Source organism: Rhinolophus sinicus, chromosome 3, assembly GCF_057876585.1.
Source record: "Rhinolophus sinicus isolate RSI-liver-muscle chromosome 3, RSI-T2T, whole genome shotgun sequence".
NCBI lineage: Eukaryota > Metazoa > Chordata > Mammalia > Chiroptera > Rhinolophidae > Rhinolophus > Rhinolophus sinicus.
The window spans coordinates 89,760,338-89,781,901 of record NC_142503.1 but is presented as its reverse complement, the minus strand read 5'-3'; the positions used below and the strand labels follow the sequence as shown (position 1 = coordinate 89,781,901).

General features: G+C 43.1%; 1 protein-coding gene across 10 annotated transcripts in view; it reads right to left on the bottom strand.

The window, feature by feature from the left end:
• Nucleotides 1-2,935: 2,935 nt before the first annotated feature.
• ZKSCAN5 (zinc finger with KRAB and SCAN domains 5) overlaps nt 2,936-21,564 on the bottom strand; it is a 38,123-nt gene continuing 19,494 nt past the window's right edge. For all 10 annotated transcript variants that reach the window (XM_019718335.3, XM_019718338.3, XM_074328501.2 and 7 more), the window contains one exon: nt 2,936-20,279. In XM_019718335.3, coding sequence (XP_019573894.2) covers nt 19,189-20,279 — 1,091 coding nt within the window. In that variant the 3' untranslated portion in view covers nt 2,936-19,188. The remainder of the gene's footprint in view (nt 20,280-21,564) is intronic.

Genomic DNA, 21,564 nt, shown 5'->3' with positions numbered 1-21,564 from the left:
CTATATTTCTTTTTCCTGTATAGTAACAGTAAGCATTGTTTTAGGAAACTTGTCAGTTACATGAAGGTGTGTGTACAGGGTAATATTGTAAAATACGTTTCTGGGAATGTCACTTTTGAGAAATAGCGCTCTTGATAGTGTTATGATCAGACCTGTTCCCCTGTCCACTGCTGCTGTCTTGCTCCTTCCTTTCAGGCAGAGCCCCCTTCAGTTTCTCACCATGGATGTGCCTCTGTGCTCTTCCCTAGTTTTAATTCCAGGAAGTGAATCTCAATGCTAATCCTGGTTTAATACCATCCTCCTTGTCACTGGGTTTATGTAACCAGGGGCATGTGTTATCATTCTAGCTAATGAGGTGTGTAGGGCAGTCTATCAGGATATTTCTGTGAAGGTTTCCCTTGCTCTCAGACAGGGACACAAGAGAAAAGATAGTGGCATAGCAACAAGGATAGCAAAACTGAAACCCACAAGGCAGCATCTACAACAATACCAGGTGACTGGTCCCACCAACAGTTACAAAATTAATGTAGTCGCAAGCCACTGTGTGAAAGGAAGCAGAAAAGCAACAAGCATCTGAAAGATCTGACAACTGCAAAATAATCAACAGGTAGGTGTTCGTGCAAATTACAGTGAGGTGTATTGAGAGAAGCACACTTCAATAGAGGGGAAGTTTTAGGGGTTTGTGGTAAACTCTGGGAGCAGTTTAGGGCCTGTGAAATAGAGCCCAAATTGACCAAGACGAGGAGAGACCAAGTCCTTGTGTCCTTGAGGATACGCCAGAGCCCAGAAGGTGAGTAATTCTGGGGAAGAGAGCCGGGGCCCCAAGCTCAGGCTGCAGACCTCACTGAGCAGTCGGTCTGCGGGCTTTCTGTCCCAACTACCCAGTTCTGTGACAAGTCTGACACAAGCAAATGGGGGTGGTGTGCCTGGTAAATGTGTGTGCCCTGTCCAATGGATGGGTGGAGAGGAAGGGGAGCCCACAGCACAGCCAAAGCTTCACCTACACCAACCCGGGCCAGCGTTAAGTCAGGTGAGAACGCTGGCCTGGAGATGCTGGCATTGATTTTTCACATGAAAGAAGGAATTGGAGTTCGGCGGTGAGTGATGGCAGAAGGTCCCACACAGAGGAGTCAGGAGATTGAGTCCAGTCATGGACCTGTCACTTCCTAACTGAACTGGCCCAGATTTGCTACTATGAGACTATCCTTTTCAATGTAAGGATGTTTTGCAAACAGTCCCTATACATTATCTGGTGCAGTGATTACTGTGAACACCAAACACTCCATCCTGGGGGGCTGGGTCTACCACATGTGCAAACCCTTCTTCCAGTTCTTACCATTATGGTTGGTGCCAAAGGGGTGATGCAAAGGGGGGTCTACAGCCCAAGTACCAGATCCCGGATTTAGGAGACTGGTTTCTAGCCCCATATGGCCTTCTTTGGCTGTTCCCACTGCAGTCCGTGTGGGCCCAGGAAATTAGGAAACTTTATGGAATGTTAAAATTATCTGTTGAATTTCTTCATTTTGTAGGTGAGAAAACTGACTCACCAGCCATTATTAGAACTCTTGGTTTTGAATGCTTCCGATGTTTTTTCCTCTGTGTTACAGAAGTATTTTAATATTAGACTCAATACAATTAAGAAGGAAAATCTATGCTTAATAATATATCCCAAAAATAGAGGAAAATGGATTTTGGCTTATCCATTATTTTAGGATAATTGTGCCAACAGCTTTTCTCAGCTGCACCTGTGAATTGGCACAATCTACATTTTATTCTTAAAGTATATATTCAGTCATAGCCCTTACAGTGCCTGGCTTTTGTCTAATAAAGGACAGGGAGTAGAGACAACAACTCTTTGTAAATCAACTGTGGGCACTAATTAATTTGGAAGGGCGTAATTTTCACATACTAGGAGGCCACAGCACCTCTGACCTTCCACTTAGCATCTCCACCTGCCACCCTGTCATTCTTAAAACTCCTCCCTGGCCCTTATCTTCTTTATCTAAACAAGGAGTAGGCGGGCAGGTAGAGATGGGTTGGGAGAGTTGGTGAAGAGCAGAGAACCTCCGAAGTCCTAAATACTCCCGGCATCAATTTGAGATGCCTGGAAGCTGCTACGGCAAACTCTGTTCGATGCTGCAGGGGCAATCAAAGAGGACAAACCATGGTCCTTGCTCCCTACTGGAGGGAAAGCCTTTGAGGAAGACAGACTTGGAGATGACAACCAACTCAAATGTAAGCAGAAAGAATAAAGTACCAAAATACAGGTGAGAAACAAGGTTCTGTAGGCCCTTGAAAGAGAGGATTTGAGGGCTGGCCTGGTGGCTCAGGCGGTTAGAGCTCCATGCTCCTAACTCCAAAGGCTGCCGGTTCGATTCCCACATGGGCCAGTGGGCTCTCAACCACAAGGTTGTCAGTTCAACTCTTCGAGTACCGCAAGGGATGATGGGCTCCGCCCCCTGCAACTAAGATTGAACACAGCACCTTGAGCTGAGCTGCCTCCCGGATGGCTCAGTTGGTTGGAGTGCGGGCTCTCAACCACAAGGTTGCCAGTTCAATTCCTCGAGTCCTGCAAGGGATGGTGGGCAGTGCCCCCTGCAACTAAAATTGAACATGGCACCTTGAGCTGAGCTGCCGCTGAGCTCCCGGATGGCTCAGTTGGTTGGAGCGCGTCCTCTCAACCACAAGGTTGCCGAATGGACTCCTGCCAAGGGATGGTGGGCTGCACCCCCTGCAACTAGAAAACAGCACTGGACCTGGAGCTGAGCTGCACCCTCCACTACTAAGGCTGAAAGGACAACAACTTGAAGCTGAGCGGCACCCTCCATAACTAAGATTGAAAGGACAACAACTTGACTTGGAAAAAAGGCCTGGAAGTACACACTGTTCCCCAATAAAGTCCTGTTCCCCTTCCCCAATAAAATCTTAAAAAAAAAAAAAAAAAAAGGATTTGAATGATAAAAAAATTTCATAGATGAAGTCACATCTAAACTGGGCCTAGAAGGGGAGTAGACGGAAGGGCATTCCAGCCTAAGAGAACAGCAGCCTAAGAGAACAGCATGGTCAAAGGCTGTGGTGTGTTGTGGGAACGACGTGGAGTTCTCGATGGGAGTAGATTGGGGCCTGGCGGTAAAAGGCTTTGACTGCAGGAGTCAAAGATGTGTGCTATTCAAGCCACTGGTAACCAGCAAGAGTACTTACAACAGAGCCTAAGACTGGAGAGAGTTAAGAAGCTTCCCTGAAACAAGACGAGAGAGATGAGATGTGACTTGTTTTGTTTTCAAGTATAGGGAAAACATGGGTAGGTTTATAAAGAAAAAGAATCAATGGAAAGGAGCACCCATGTCCATCACTGCCTCGACAGGAGGACATGAGAGGAAAATATCCTAATTTCTATCTCTTCTCCCTCAGCAGTCTCACCTCTTGTCCTTTCCTTTCCTTGTGTATCTAAGGAACTAGTGTTCCTAGTATCATCGAAGAGGATCATCCCAGCCTCATTCTCCGTACCATTCCCTTCTGTCTCTGGGATCTTATTCCACTAAATTATCTTCTCGTTTAAATATCCTCCTTTTCACTGACTCCTTCTCTCTATAAACACACTCATGTATGTAGAGAAGAGGGGCTGCGTTGTTACCACTGCGTGAGGGAGGCAGTGCAGGTTACCATGTGGTCTCCACTGGCACCAGCCTGGGGAGCCCACTCAGTGTTTGCTGAGGATGACAGGAGTACAGCCATCATGTTTTCTGTGGTGTTTGGAGTTGAGTGGTTGTTGTCTAAAAGTTTTCTGTCTTGCTAGTTGCCCCTTTCCTGCAGGATTTTCTTCTGGCTTTTTAAAGTCTGTGCCCATTGGTATTTCTAGGTTGCCAGCTTCTCCAGCACCCAGTCTGGCACATATGGGGTGGAAAAAGAACCCAGGGAACTCACTGCTATGTCATCACTTGGGTTCCAAGGCCTAAACACAGTTTCCCCTTTTTCCACCTTTCAGAGTCTAATTATATTTGTTTGACATAACAAATTTACATTTCCAGGGGTTTTCGGTATATTTAGTGGGAGGAGTAGGGAACAGTACTCTACTCCCCAGAAGTGGAAGTGCCCATAGTCTCACTTGAGTTTTCTGGTCATGCGTTCAGAACAAGATGAGTTGGCAAGATACGTATTTTCCTTCAGCCATTTCCAGTGACTGGAGTGCAAGTACTGAGTAGGCAGAGGTTGAATTTCATCATGACTGATTTTGTCAAGTGAGTACGCCACAGCAAAGAGGGACAGATTATAGTGATAGTCCATGGACTGTATGATGGGTCAGTAGGGTGAAGGACAGCAAACATATAGCAACATCAATGGGCTGGAGGGCCTGGCAATATGGAAAGGTTGTTGGGGTCTGTATATATTAGGTTGGTGCAAAAGTAATCGAGGTTTTTGAAATTTTTAACCTTTTAGACCACTATTACTTTTGCACCAACCTAATACGATAGAAAGGAAGCTGGAAAGATAGGAGGTAGTTATCAGAGTGGAATGCATGAAGTTGAGTTTCAGGTAATGACGAGGTCTGAAGTGTAACTGCGGCAGGATGGAGGACAGGATTCGGAGAACTGAGAGACCAGTGTGTTAGAAGGACCAGTTGTGTCTATTTAGAAATTATCAAGAATTAAGAGAGAAGTATTTTTAAAGTGATGGTGATCCAGGATGTAAAATCAAGGAGAAATAAAATGATGCAGAGGCCAGTAGCCTGTAACAATGGGGGAGAGGAAGTGAGGGTGACAGAATCTCATGACGATACTGACAACCTTTTCCCACACTGGCTCCAATTCCTGTTAGCTTTTTTGTTACTTTGAGAAACTAGATTCTTATAATTCCATAGGCCATTTGCATGTAATTTGTCTCCAGTTTTTCTAGATTTTCAAGGCAGGAGCTTTGGCTTTATCCCTCGCAGGGATTTGACCAGGGTCACCGAGCAATGAGCACCAGAAAGCCTGTTCTCACCAGGTAAGGTGTCTGGCTGGCCTAGGCCATAGCCTGCGGGTGTCTGTACTCCCTGCTTTGTCAGGACCCTCTGGGCCTGAGAGGGAAAGCTGGGTCGCCATTGTGGGTTGAAGAAAGAATCAACTAGAGGACATTTCTCTAACATGTTTCCTTCAGGGACACATTGGCTCTGCCCCCTGACTAACAATCTCACTACCAATGCCCCATTGCTCAGAATTCACTCCCTAATCTGCTGAGGATGACAGCAGATACAAGGCAGCAAATGGTACCCGTTTCCATATGCGAACAAAACTAGACGCTGAAGGGGGACAGCCATGGGAGAGAGGTAGGAGGGAAGGAAGAGAAATTACATCGATAAAGCACCTGCTATGTGTCTGGCACTACAATAGGTGCTTTCTTTTTGTTGTTCTCACAGTAACACAGTAGGAGGCTCTTATTTTTCTATTTTTACAGATGAGGAAAATGCTCAGAAAACTAAGTAACTGGTCCGTTGTCACATTTACCAAATGACAGAGACAGGATTCAGACCAAGGTCTACCTGAGGCAAAAGCCTATGTGCTGAGGCAAGAAAGCATCTAGAAATTACAGCATAATGACCAGGGAATACAGAGAAACATAAGTCAAGTCACATTACAACAATTTTCTAGACCATAGTGTCTCTCCAGTTTTCTGCTCATGCCAGTTTTAATGAAGATATTGCTTAGTATGTAAGTGAAAAATTAATTGGGCTTATTACTACTCTTACTTTTATTAAAATAAAGATAAATAGCTGAAGATCTGACATATGCAACTATAGTTATTCATAAGCCCAGTCTTTTCCTAGCCACTCTTTTCGGCATGGAGGGAAAAAATACCTCTTGATAGATTCATAAATACAGTTACAAACGTATTTTATGTCCATGACCCCAGGTTTGCAAGTATCTCCCACACACAGATGTGCAGTATGAGAATGTACAGAGAAATTGGCATCAATAAGTAGACACAGATAAAAATTAGTAGGAACATAAAAGGGAAGATATGGGTCTCTGAGGAGTGGACAGACAGACAGCAGTTAGGAAAGTGAGGGAGGGTTTGGAGATATCAGGTTTGTAGCAGAACAAAGGGCACTGTGGCCAGTCCACAGTACCAGCTCTCCAAATCAGTGTACAGCTTTATGATAATTATCAATATAATAAAAGAGGGCCCATGAGCATCTCTCTCCTGAGGAAAAAAGGGTAAGCAGGAGAGGCCCATGCTGGGTTGCCAGAGCCAGAGTTGTCCCATTGCTTCTGAGTTTTCAGTTTCAGCCAACAAGAGAATATCTGTTCTTCAACCAATTTGACAAACTCTGCACCCTTCCTGTTAAGCACATAATATACCTTTTTCTCTAGGGTTTTTGCAAATATGTATTTGGACTCGAAGATGCACTCAAAAGAAACAAAGGCAGGATACTTAGTCTTCAAAGGTTGCTTTCTAAGCTTGAGAAATCAAGTACACTCACATAGGAAGCCTGAAGAGCATAGACACTGAAGCCATTCTGCCTGGAATGGAATCCTGGCTCTTGCACATATTACCTGTACTTGGGTAAGATAGTTAACTTCTGTGTGGCTCAGTCTTCTCCTCTATAAAATGGGAACAATAATAGGACCTACCTAATAAGGTTGCTGTAAGAATTAAATGTATATTTTACATATGTTTTATATATATATAATACATATATAGGTCATATATATATTATGTCATATATATCATATATGTATACATTATAATATATCTATCCTATACGTACCATATATATATATATATATATATATATATATATATATATATGCTATACATGATACATACCAGGGGTGCCAAAAAATGTATACACATGACTTGTATTAATCTTTTGTTATCAGTATATACTGTTACAATTTAATACTTTTTTTCTTTCTTAAAATGTATATACATTTTTTTGGCACACCTGGGAGAGTGCCTCACATGTGCTACATACACCTGAGAAAGAGAAGGAAGGAAGGAAGGAAGGAAGGAAGGAAGGAAGGAAGGAAGGAAGGAAGGAAGGAAAGGGAAGGGAAGGGAAGGGAAGGAAGGTTTCTGGTCTTATCTCCCACCATAGCAGAAAGACAGGCACCTCCAATTACATTTTCTCGCATACACACAAAACCCACCACCACTGTTACTATGCTCCCAGTTATTACAATTTGCCCCCACATCACTCATGGTGGTGACAGGAGTCCTCTCTACAAAAGGCTTAAGCAGTCTAGATTTGGCCCACTTCCCTCCTTAGGTCTGTTTCTGGCAGTAAAGGCATTCAGGAAATAGAGGCACAGAATCAAATTTGGACCCCTCTTGGATCAATTGCGACCAGAACGTTGTTACCTGACTCTTTGGGAATGGCCAGGGAAGCAGGGGCAGAGGGACCTCTAGGAGACTTTGTATGGAAAGCAGAAGTGCACAGTAGCCTCCCATAGCATTCCACGTCATGCTTGCCCTTCCGCGCCACCTTCTCCACATGCCTTCTGGAGCTAGCTCGGCCTCTCAGACTCACTGGTAGACAGGCACAGGGCATGAAAGGTCATTCGGTCCATTCCCCATCCAGGACACGGCCATTCTTACAGGAGCCTTAACAGAGGGTCATGAGGCCGCCACTTCCAGGGCAGACAGCTCAGTACTCTGACCTCTCCGTCTCACATGGACGGACTTCTCTGAGCAGTCTAACTTACAGTTATCACATTTGTAAGGCAACTTCCTCTTCAGGTTTCAACAAATGACACAAAACGTATGCAATGAACATTTGCTTGAGGGACTTGGTTGGAGGATGTGGGGCAGCCAAAAATTACTCAAGGGGGTGTTTCACTTGCTTTTTGACAGGTGCCCAGAACTACAAAAATACCAGTATAGTAATAACAGTCATTTCATGCAGACAAGTTTGTAACATCCCCAAGCCCCTATTTCCACCTGCCACCTTTCACTTTCAGCAGATGATCTCACTGTGTATTTAGGTTTCTTAATTAAGAAACACAATTGTAAACTGATCTTCCTACCACCAAATCTATAGTTTTTGTGTCTCCAGCCATTTTTTCCTTTCCCCTCCTATGCCATGGAGATGGAGGTCCTTCTATTAAAATCAAATACCTCCATTTGCGCTCCTGGTTCCATACCGTCCTTTCTTCTCAAGAACTTCAATTCTATTATTCTCTTTTCTGGCTTCTAATCTCTCTCTCCCCTGGTTTCTTCTTATGAGCATACAAGCCTGTCCTGATACCTCCCATTTTACAAAACCTCCTCTTTGTTCCTTACACATCCTTTCACCCGCCATACCTAACACGGCTCAATGCTGTCAATGCAAGTGATATGGGCCCTTTCTGTTTCCTGGTCACTCTTCAGTCTACTCCAGTCTCGATGCTTCTCCCACCACTCCACTAGAACTGCTCATGCCTGAATTACCACTTGATTCTATGTAGCCAAATACAATGTTGCTGGGGTTTTTTTATCCTCATTTTACTTGAGCTTTCAGTAGCCTTTCAGAAGTTGACCATTCTCTCCTCGTCAGAACACTTCCATCTCTTAGCTATAACCTATTGGTTTCTCTCTTTACTGGCTCTTCCTTCTCTACCCAGCCTCTAAACATCGGAGGTCTACAGACTCAGTCCACAGTCCTCCTTTATATTTCTTTCTCTCCAGAGGAGATGAGTCATTCCTACGGTTTTGAACACTATCTCCATTTACTAGTTTATCACTGCCAAATCCACATCGTCATCCCAGATCTATCCTCTGAGTTTAGGACTATGTAAACTATCTACCAAGTATCTCCACTTGGATATCTCTCATGTATTTCAAAACACAGTATGTCCAAAACTAAACTCGTCTCCCTATACTCTGTACATACTGTATCACCCCATCCTTTCTCCTGTCCCGATCATTCCTAGCTCAAATGGCACCACCAGTCACCCAATGCTGACTCCAGAAACCCAGTAATCAATATTGACATCTACCTCTCTCTCACTACCTCACCTTCAACCTATCATTACATTCTGCATATTGTAGTTTTGAAAACGGCATTCATGAGGCATAATTTACATATAATGAAGTCCAGCCATTTTAAGTGTACGACTCAATCATTTTTTTTATCATTCTGCTTTGAATTAATGAACTGACTTAGTCCACATCTCTCCAACCCACTCCCACTAGAGTCCATGCCTTAAGCCACCGAGCAGTGTAATCTAAGCAATCCTGCTTTTTTCTGCTCTCAATGCCCCCATTCTTCAGTCAGCACTGACTTTTAAAAATATAAACAGGATTGTGCTGCTCATCTACTTAACACTCTTTGATAATTTCCCATCGCATTTAGAATACAATCTAATTCTTTACTACAAGAGCCTGGATGATCAGCCCTCATCTACCTCTCCCACGTCAGCATGTACCACTCTCTCTCCAGTTCATTGTGCTGCAGCCAGCTCCCTCTGCCTGGAATAGAGTATTTCCCTTTCCTCACCTGCCTGGCTCTGTGGAATTAAACAGAAATCACCCAAATGAGAACAAGTAACGGTTATTTATTCAGAGCTCCCTATAACAAGGTAGTCAGCCACAATCACTTGTTTTGGCAGAGACTCCAAGGCAGGCAAAGGAGTGGGGAAAAGGGAAGGTCTCAGGTGTGCCTTGATTGGAGTCTGTTGCCTGGAAAGCTTAGGGGAGCTCACTAGCAGCGGGGCATCCTCTGTGACTGGTTAAGGGTACATATTTGGCTTTCTCTGATTAGTCCTAAGTTAGAAGCAACGGCAAAACTTAGGGAAGCTGTCAGTTATTAATCAAGTCCTGGCTATTTGGGGATGATTGTTACAGGGGTTATTGTTTGGCTTCCTGCCCTGGTTGCTAGAGAAGTGGTCGGACTTCCTACAAATTTGGTCTGTAGATAGTAGGTTGGCTTCCTGAGCTGGTTACTATAGACAATGGGTTAGTTTCCTGGGTTGGTGCTGGAAGTTGTAGGTCAGGTTCTATTTTTATGTATGGTCTGGCCACTGTCTGTTTTTGTAGTCAGTCTCTTAGCTCTGTACCTTCTTTGTGGTCTCAGTTCAAATTTGACTTCCTTAGAGGCCTTCCTTGCCCACCAATTTAAAGTAGGTGTCTTTGTTTTTCCTCATTGTATCCTATCCTTTTCCTGTGACATTTCCCAACATTTTTAATTACTTGTAATCTATTCTTTTAGTTCATGTCACACATGGTAGGTCCTCAACAGATATTTGTTGAATACAATGATGAATGAATGGATGTAGAGCAGGATCTCAGATGCCCATTCCTTTCTGACTTTTGAAAGGTCTCAGGATTATAGTGTTAGCGGTGGAGGGGCCCTTAGAGCAGGGGTGTCAAAACTGTGGCCCGCGGGCCAACTGCGGTCCGCAGTCCATTGTTAATTGACCCACAGCAAATTCCAAAACTACATTTAGTTTACTTAATTAAACCAGGTGAGGCAATACATACTTCACCTCGAGTAAGTGGCCTGGCTGTTTGTGTATTTTACCGCATACGGCCCTTGGTAAAAAATGTTGAAAAAAGTTTGGACACCCCTGCCTTAGAGGCTAATTAATCCAACCACCACACCTTTTACATGAAAAAGAATAAGGCCCAAGAAAGTAGTGACCTGCTCAGGGTCAGTCAATAGTGGGAGAGCCAGAGCTAGCAACCCCGGGTTCACAGCACCAGGCACAACCCTCCTTACCACAAAGCCAAATAATGCAGGTCCTGGGGCAGGCTGAGTTTCTTCACTCTTCTTTCTCGGGAGTGCCTACTTTCCCATTTTAGATCACCACTGTGCTGTTAAGATTAGTTTTTTCAGTTCCAGCTCTGCTAACAGGTTTGGTAATCTTGGATAAATTACTGAACCTTGCTGGGTCTATTTTATAGTATCTGCTCCATCTTGCTTACAGGGAAACTGCAAACTGAGATAATGGATTCGAAAGCACTTTTAATCATTTAGACCACCAATACTCTTTTAACACGTAACGAAGCAGAACTACCCTACTGAGCTACTAGTGCACAAAAAAGAACTGGAAGCAAACTAATATTCTAAGAATATAACTAATATTCTAATATACATGCTTAGCTGACTTCTTATCCTTGCTACTCAGGTTTTGGAAATACAAAATCCAGGCAAATAGTCCTCCAAAGCTATAAGGACCCCCAATTAGAGAGGATCATCTCTTTCCTAAGAAGAGAATTAATGCTGAAGATGAGAGACACGAGCAGGAAAGAAAAAGCTGTTCCATGACCCTAGAGGCTGGGAACGGTGCACCAACAATCCACTTTCCACAACTGCTCCTCCCGTGGTTTGTTCAGAGGGCCTCAGAGATTATTCTGGGAAGCTAAGGGCATGCTCCAGGCTTCCCATTCCTGGACTAGGACCGGTTAGGGTCCCCAAATGGAAGGCAGTCTCTCAACATCTTGCTCTTTTAAGAGAGAGATATGGCCCCCCTTTGCGGCAAACACCTATGCCAACAGAAAGCCTCCCTGGGAGGCTGGGAACGTACAAGAAAAAAGCCCCACCTCCAAACCCCTCCTTTTCTGGAAAGATGGAATGGGGAAGGGAGCTCTAGTAATTTGCTGCCAAAATGAGAGAATTAGAAAGCTGTGAAAACATTAGATACTGACCTTCTTTTTCCTCGTTGTAGGCAAAGGACTATCTAGGTTAGGATTTAAGAGACCTGAGGCTCTAGGCTCCATTACAGAGTTACAGTCAAGTCATAATATCACTGTGCCTCCATTTCTTCATCTGTAAAATGGTACTATACTGCTTGCTTCCCCTGCAGAGCTTGGGAAGATCACATGACAATGCTTTGGAAACTTAACTATTTAAACATACATTCGCATAAAAATACATAAGAAAAAAGATACTCTACATGCTGTAGAGAAAAAAACTCAGGCTTCAGAGCTGGGTACATTAGGGACTCAAACCTGACTCCAACTCTCACTACCTGAGTATGGACAATTTATTCACTTTCTGAGGCTCAGACTATTCAACTATAAAATTGGACTATACTCCTAAGCAGTTATTGTAAATACACTGTCTGACAATTAAGTTCGCAAACTCATCCTATTATAGAAAAAGTGCTATATACCTCATTGCTGAATATCACTATGGTCACCTTTGAAGTACTCCCCTTAGGAAGCTATGCACCGATGCCAGCGCCTAGTCCACCCTTCAAAGCAATTTTGGAACTCTGTTTCTGGAATGGCCATCAGAGCTATTGTTGTATTACCCTTGATGTCCTGAATGTCATCAAAACGTCTTCCTTTCAATATTCCTTTATTTTCGAGTAAAGAAAGAAGTCATTGGGGGCCAGATCAGGTGGGTAGGGAGGGTCTTACAACACAGTCTTTTGTTTACTGTCTAAAAAAATGCTTCACAGACAGTACTGTGTGAGCTGGTGCATTGTCATGATGCAAGAGCCATGAATTGTTGGCAAAAAGTTCAGGTCATTTTTGTCTAACTTTTTCACGTAGGCTTTTCAGCACTACCAAATAGTAAACTTGTTTGTCCAGTTGGTACAAATTCATAATGAATAATCCCTCTGATATCAAAAAAGTTTAGCAACATCATTTTGACCCTTGATTTGGACTGATAGAACTTTTCTGGTCACGGAGAATTGGCTGACTTCCATTGTGCACTTTGTCGCTTTGTTTCAGGGTCATAGTGGTACACCCATGTTTCATCACCAGTGATAACACAGCCCAAAACATCGTCTTGCCTCTCCAAAAGGTTTTGGCAAACTTCGACTCTCCTTTGCTTTTGTTCATTGGTGAGCTCCTTTGGGACCATTTTTGCACACACCTTTCTCATGCCAAGATTTTCCTAACTGTTTCTGTATCGATGTTTACTTGGTTCGCTACGCTTCTCACTGTCAGCCGATGGTTTTGACGCACAATTCAATGAAGTTTTGCAATGGTTTCATCAGTTCTGTTCATTACTGGCCGCCCTGACCACTCTTCATCAGTGACTCATTCTCTCCCCTCAGAATAATGTTTAATCCATTTGTACACTGCCATTTCTTCATGGTATTATCCCCATAAACTTGGACTAACATGTCCCTGATTTCACTTCCACTATTGCCAAGTTTAACAAGAAATTTAATGTTTGTTTATTGCTCTAATTCAAGCTCATTCTTGTGACGGCACACAAAAATATGCAACAATAATGAACCTCACTCAGCAAAACACCACCACACATTGACACGAATACAGCTGTGAGACACTGATATACCAAGGTTATGAAACCTTACCGAGCTGTTTGTACAGTGCTGCCAATGTAAGTGCATGGTGGCAAGTTCACGAACTTAATTGTCAGACATCATACATGTGTTATGGACTAAACTGTGTCCCCCCAAAATTCATATGTTGAAGTCCTAACAGTCTGTGTGACTATATTTGGAGATATTTAAGGAGGTAATTAAGGTTAAATGAGGTCACTGAGAAAGGTGAAGGGATTAGAAAGTACAAATCGGTAGTTACAAAATAGTCACAGGGATGTGAAATACAATATGGGGAATATACTCAATAATGTTGTAAAAACTATGTATGGTGTCAGATGGGCAGTGATCAGAGGGATCACTTCATAAATTACATAAATGCCTAACCACTATATTGTACACCTGAAAATAATTTAGAAAATACATAGTCACAAGATGTAAAGTACAGCACAGGGAATATAGTTAATGGATTGTAATAGCTATGTACAGTGTCAGATGGGAAGTACACTTGTTGGGGTTATCACTTTGTAAGGTGTGTAATGTCTAATCACTATGTTGTTTTGTACACCTGAAACTAATAAAAAAATGAAAAAAGAAATGCCCAACTTCGGAAAAAAAGGTTAAATGAGGTCATAAGGGTTGGGTCCTCATCGATAGGAATGGTGTCCTTATAAGAGGAACAGGCCAGCCCGGTGGCTCAAGCCGTTAGAGCTCCATGCTCCTAACTCCGAAGGCTGCCAGTTCGATTCCCACATGGGCCAGTGGGCTCTCAACCACAAGGTTGCCAGTTCGAGTCCTCGAGTCCCGCAGGGATGGTGGGCAGCACCCCCTGCAACTAAGATTGAACATGGCACCTTGAGCTGAGCTGCTGCTGAGTTCCCGGATGGCTCAGTTGGTTGGAGCGCATCCTCTCAACCACAAGGTTGCCGGTTCGACTCCCGCAAGGGATGGTGGGCTGCGCCCCCTACAACTAGCAACGGCAACTGGACCTGGAGCTGAGCTGCGCCCTCCACAACTAAGACTGAAAGGACAACAACAAAGCTGAACAGCACCCTCCACAACTAAGACTGAAAGGACAATAACTTGAAGCAGAACGGCACCCTCCACAACTAAGATTGAAAGGACAACAACCTGACTTGGAAAAAAGTCCTGGAAGTACACACTGTTCCCCCAATAAAGTCCTGTTCCCCTTCCCCAATAAAATCTTTAAAAAAAAAAAAAAAAAAAAAAAGAGGAACAAACACCAGGAGTACATGTGCACAGAAGCAAGGCCATGTGAGGACACAGTGAGAAGGCAGCTGTCTGCAAGCCAAGGACAGAAGGCTCAGTAGAAATCAACCCTGCGGACACCTTGATTTCTCACTTCCAGCCTCCAGAATGGTGAGAAAATACATTTCTATTGTTTAAGCCACCCAGTCTGTGGCATTTTGTTATGGCAGCCCAAGCAGCCTAAGACACCATGTAAGATACTTAGCACAGAAATAACCACATTATCAGGTGCACAACAAATAGAACATTTTTTTCCCTTAGAAACAAGATTATACTATTGTCCCAATGGCTTGTTAAAATTATTTATGTAGACCTAGTGAAGGGTTTGTGCTAATCCAGGCGTATTCTCTCCTGGTTGCCCTCATGATTACTGATGTGTATTTGTAGTATTTCCAACCAAGGTTAAAACAAAGCAGATGCCATACTGCATCGAACTCATGATCTGCCATGCTCATCATTTTGCCTGTCAGAGGTACCAAGGGACAGATGTGTTGTGAAGAGGTAAAACTGTCACTGACATCAATTCCAAAATACGCTAGTTCCTCCATTTTGGTACTCGTCCTTGAATTTCCTTAATTTTTTATCTGCTACATTTTCTGTATCTCTGTAGGCACCCCATTGGTTTATTACCTATGGAGTAAGAATATTTGTTAATTTTTCTCCTTATCTCATTCTCATTTCAAGGAGTGTCTCTTAGTTCTACTACCTGTGGCTTCATAGATTCAAATTTGTGATCACCTTAAATTTTGTAATTTCCTTTTTCTGGAATATCTCTAGGTGCTGTTCTTTCTCCTTAGGTCCTAACCACCAGAGCTGCACTTTATAGTGAAGGCATCTATCATTCTGTACAAGGGCAGAACAAAGCTGGTATCTTATGTTTTGTCTCCAACGCCTTTCCTAATGGATGCCATCATTTGGGTTAAGTCAAAGCACAAAGCTGGGCTGGGAAGGGAGAAAGGGAAACATGGGAGAGGGGCTTCTTTCTATATCCTGCTGGGGCCAAATACTAGGGCGGGGGGCAAGCAGGGGTGGGAGGGGCAGTGGCTACAAGCAGCTGGCTTCCCCTCCACCATCCGCAACCCGGAACTCAGAGTCACGGGTTCAGCCCTGGAGAGGGACATCAAGCAGAACACAGGACCTTCAGGACAAATAGAACAAGTCCCAGAAAGCCTTACAGAAGTGCTTTCCAGTCCCATCTCCTCCCCCAGAGCCCCACGTTTGTTAGGAACCCAGCAGGTCTCAGTGATTCCCTGAGCCTTCCTCTATAAAACTAGGGTAATTTAACCTCCTCCTCAGTCTGGGGAAGAGACCAAGGTTAAGAAGCAGCTCCTCACCAATGAGTAAGAAGTAAGGGGCTGATGGGTGGAAGGCGCAGGTCACAAGTTTTGAGAACTAGGTGGGTGGAAGGCGCAGGTCACAAGTTTTGAGAACTAGGGCACGGTATCTGTCTCTAATTGTTCTTTCTGCAGGGAAAGGACCCCAAGCTAATGACCAGGACCCGGTCCTCCTAAGATGGCTCCGGTAGTTTTGTACAAACAAAAACTTTTGATAGAATCAGTCACAGGCTTCTTCCCTGCCCTAGTGCCTTAGCAAACATTTCTATAGAATTCAGCCAACATGCTCAGGACATCATTTACCGATGTACTTGCAACGCAGATTGTACTGTTCTTTTGCCTTTAGTCCTTTTTAGTATTTTCATGAAAATGTTAAAAAGGACAAGGAAGTAGCATCTTGAGCAAATAAATCTTGCTCTAACTGGTCCAAACTTGGGCAAACAAAATACGTGTTTTGTTTTGTTTCCCTTTCCCTTTGGAGGTTTGGAAGGGAAGGCTGTGATAAATGTGACTTGTGGCAGCAAAATACTTTTCAGTCAAATGTTCAAATCATAAAAGTAATTTTTTTTTCTGCAGCTAGGAGCAATGAAAGATTTTAGATCATACAGATAAACATCGTTTTAAGCTCCAAAAGAAGTTTCTGAAAATCGGAGCTGTTTTAAAATAGAAGAGCCTGCTTTGGAAGGCAATGAACTCCCCATCATTCAAAGGGTTTTATGCAGAAACGGGCTAATCAGTTGCCAGGGAACGTTTTCTCCAGTGCAACAGTTATTAAGCACGTTACATGCACATGCCTACAAACTGAATGGGGATTCTTCCAGTGGGTTTGATGATCCTATGGGGCCCATGACAATTCTAAGATTCTGTAACTGTATGATTTTAGCAGATCTTGAATCAAAACTGTTTTCCACACAGGTGACAAGAGTTTTACCACTTTGTAATGTTTGATGTTTAATAATATAAGACACAGCATAGTTTAGTGCTTAAGAGCTTAGCTTTTGGAGGCAAAATAAGCTGGGTTCAAATGCTAGTTCTGCCACATGGGGCTGTGTGACTTTGGGCAAGTGAATGAACTATTCTGAACCTCACCTTTTCCCAGCTGTAAAATGAGAGTGCTAGTGAGTGAAACCATCTCATAATGTTGGGAGGATTGAGATGATCCACATAAAGCACTTAGCATGTATAGAATATGGTAAATGTTCAATAAATGTTAACACTAGGCTTTACTGAAGTTGTCACTCTCGTCTTATACCTGACCTTTAGCTCTATGATTCTATTTGCAGGAGACAAGTCTCCTTAATGCTCCCAAGAAGGCCCTCTGACACTCACACTTTGCATTAAGTTGGTGGTTATTTGTCCCAAGTGTGTCATTTTCCCTTCAATCAGTGACTTTCAGCAAGAACCACCCAATTCCATAATCCTTACATTATTTTCATTTTTTCCCTAAACCTTACTCAAGTCAGTACATCCCTTTCCACCTGTATACCCTCCCAGTTCACCAGTAAGTGTCTCACACCTGAACAGCCCCCCGATGCCAGGGACTACCTCCCCTCCCCCCGCCGCGCCACCCACCATAAGTGACAGCACCACACTGCCTCCTGGTCGGGGCCACCTGCACAGTTAATGCTTCCCGTCAGCCTCCTAGGGCTGCTCACAGCACCAACTGTCTTAGAGCAGGTTCCCTAATGCAGAGCCTGAGACAGGGATTCAGCACCACTGAGTGGCTGAGGGAGCGCTCTTCAGGAAAAGTCCTGGTGGGAGGGAACGAAACAGGATCAAGGTGGGGTAAGAGCCAAGCATGGATGTACTCTCATAAGGTTTAGCCTTGGCCTGATCCACAAAGGGTGTGTTCTAGAACGTAAACTATTAGGTTGGTGCAAAACTAATTGCAGTTTTGGCAATTATTTTTAACCCTTTAAACTGCAATTACTTTTGCAACAACCTAATACATTACAGTTTCCCCCCTGCCTTGAGGCAAATGAATCAGCCTTTTGTGCCTCCAATTTGTCAGTGGCTGGGCAGTGGGGAGGGCAGATTACTCCTAAATGAGGCAGCTCCCACCATTTGAGGGTAAATTCTCCAGAGTCTCTGGAGAAGGGAAGAGCTGCAAGCACTTAGCAGCCAAAACTCAGAGCAGTTAGGGGACGATGTGCCAGCTTGGTCAAAGGGATCTGAACAGGACACCAGTGTACAACATGGTCAACAACTATTTATTGTTTATTGTATGCTAGGCAGTCGGCAGAAGCAGGCCTTCAGCAGCGCCCACAAGTACTCTCTCCCTTTCACTAGCAAATAGGCTCAGGTTAACCCTTTTCCCCATGTCATCTTCTTCCCCCTACAACTCCTACCCAGACTTTCCCACAAGACAGGCCTAAGCAGACCATGTCCTCCCTGCTCCTAATTACTGTTTACTTTCAAATCCAGCTGCAACTCAAATTGAAACTCTTTCTACACGCCATTATCCTATGGGGGAGACCCATCTCCAGAGCAACTAGGAATTGGTACACATACTGCTTGGACCACAATTATTAATTCAACTTGGTCCAATTCCTTCTATGGACGTAGCTGCCCTCATTCTTGTGGGGGCAGAAAATAAACAGTGCACAGTCTGGCCAGTCTTCTCTATTCCACTAAGGTCCCTCTGCCTTCACCTCAAGACGTGACTGACCAACAGTTTCTCCTGAATTGACAAATTGAACTCCTTTTTCTAATAACTAACCTTGACGCTAGTAGAATCAAAACAAAACAAAAAAGTGGAGTATGTTTCATGGAGAAGTTGTAGATTGAGTAAGACAGCAGGAACACATACCATCCAGCCTCTGAATCCCAATTTTGCCAAAACACCTAAGTCAATTTCTTTTCAAAAGGTTTAATACTTACAATGGGAACAATGACCGGAGCGTTCTAGTGGCTAGGACAATCATTTCTAGGAAAGGTTCATTGCTGAGGTACCAAAATAGGTATCATGCTGAAGAGTTCTCTTCTCCTTTACCTGTGCTCTTCCCTGAATAGATAAGCTGTCAAACAAGGCGGAAACTACAAATAAAGCTTGTATCTACTGCATTCATGAGGCTTTTCTCAGTGTCAATGTTCTGAGATTCAAATGAGTGCCTGAAGGCTTTCCTTCATCCACCTCATCTGTGGGTTCTCGTCTACATGCTCAAGCATGAAGATGCTAATGGAAGCATTTCTCAACAGGAATATCTATTTACTGTTCTCCAGTGTTCCTAAGTTTTAACTGAAGAGTTTCAATGTATCTGTAGGTTTGAGGGTTAAGCTGGCAAAACTGCTTGAAGTTGTTATTACATTCATTATACAAGTAGGGTTTCACTTCAGGAAGACTTCTCTAAAATTAAGTAAGAGCTATGCTACAATAGAAGCATCTACACACTTAAGGTACTTATGGAATCTGTCCTCTCATGACTTCTCAGATGTTTGAAGAGGCTACAACTCCAACTGAAACTCATCCCACATTCTTTACACTGAAAGGGTTTCTCACCAGTGTGGATTCGCTGATGTTGATTAAGATGTGACTTCAGAGTGAAGCCTCTGCCGCATTCATTACATTGATGGGATTTTATGTTGGAATAGGTTTTTTGGTGTTTTTTTATGTGGGAACACTGGTCAACATTTTCTCTACATATATCACATTTATAGGTTTTCTCTGCAGTATGAGTTCTGTAATGCTGAATAAGGTCAGAACTATAACTAAAATCTTTGCCACATATATCACACTTGTAAGGCTGTTCTTGTAACTCAATCTTCTTATCTTCAATCACTGTTAAGTTCCAACTATATGCTTCCTCACAAATGCCATTTTTTTCATTTTTCTGACCCATGTGGAGCACCTGATGTTCAATGAGGCTCACATACTGAAAAAAGATTTCTCCACATTCATGACACTGATGGGATTTCTCTCTGGAGTGGAGTCTCAGATGCCCAGCAAGGTGTGAACGCCTCCCAAAGCCTTTTCCACACTCATTACACTTAAAGGGTCTCTCCCCACTGTGCACACTCTGATGCTGAACAAGATGGGACCTCACTCTAAACGCTTTCCCACATAAATGACACGTATACGGCTTTTCACCGGTGTGGACTCGCTGATGTTGAGTTAGATGCACACGTTGATTGTAGCTTTTCCCACACTCATCACACCTAAATGGTTTCTCCCCAGTGTGTATTCGCTGATGTTGAATAAGATGGGCGCTCTGAATAAAGCTTTTTCCACATACATTACATTTATGTGGTCTCTCTCCTGTGGAGGACTTTTTGTGGACATATGTGACTTCATTGCAATTTATCCTCTTTAAAGAGGGTTGTCCTAGTATCTCTTTCATGGGAATTACCTGCTTTCTTTCCAACTTGCCTTCTCCAAAATCTTGAACTTGAGAAACATTTCTTTGGGTTCTTCCAGAGAGTTCCATGTCCGCTTCTGAAAATTCTGAAATTTTCTTCTTATTTCTTTTGTCGCTGCCTGAAAAACATAAAGAGGAAATGCAAATGTCATCAATTATTTTACAGAACAAAAATAAACTGTCAGGAAAAAGAGGATAATCAAATGAAACTATGATGTAATAGGAGGAACAAAGGGGGATGCATGTGTGTACTTGATGCTAACAGGAATGAAAAAACCGTTTGGTATTTGTCCAGTGAAAGAACAAGACAAAGAAGAGGCTTATCCAGAAGGGTGGTAAGAATTATGGGAGTTAGGCAATCACAGGGATCAGCAAAGCACTTTTATTATATGGGAAAGCGAGATAGGAATTCTGAAATGGGAGAGGAGGTAGAATATGTGGAAGGGGTCATGACCACAACGTGAGTTAGGCAGACAGAATGAGATAGAACAGAAATACACAACTGGATGGTGAGAACTGACAAAAACTGCAAGAATGGGAAGCAAAGGATTATGAAGGGTATATGGAATTGGAAGAATACCTGGTTAGAAGCCAGGAAAAGAGAAATGAGCCAGTATAAAATATTGTCAAGAGGGTAGGGGATGTGTCAGTCTCGGCTCTCTTCAACCTTAGCCGACACTGCAGCTTCAGCTTCCGTCCCATGGCACCCCATACTTCTATGAAAATGCTCATCACTCTCAGCATCTGCTACGTCTACCAGACCAACAGCTTCACAGGGGCATGAACTGCATCTGTTCTGTTCACTGTGTATTCCCAGCACCCAGCACTAGAGGCTCTCAATAAATATGGCTGGAAGAACACACAAAGTATCCTTCTTTTGATCAAAGAAATGGGGGGAGGTAAGTGAAAATTAACTAGGAAACTAGTCAGAAGAACAATTGCAGGGAAGATGTAATAGAAAAGACCTTGTTTTAAAGCAATTGTTTTCCAAGCCCAGTAGAAAGAGGTGGCAGTGGTTGTCAATGTGAATGACAAGCAGCTGGGCTCGAGGACATCAAAAGCATAACTGAAAAATAAATACTGTGGCCAGTCTTAGAATTTTCTGAAGAATGTTAATAAGAGCCATTAAGTTCAGAGCACAATTTAATGTAATCTCATCCTATAAAAGTCACTTAACGAGATTAAAAAAAAAAGTAAACAAACAGGAAAATAACAATCTTATTCATACCAAATTTATGAAAATTAATACAGCAAAGAATTCTCTTCTGCTTATTCAACCTGTTAAAATTTTTCTTTGATAACCCTGGAAGAATTTTAGTACAACAGATACTCTTGTATGTGGTACAATTGTTTTAAAAAGCAATTTAGCAATATGTATGAAGAGCCATAAAGATGTTTTTGGCC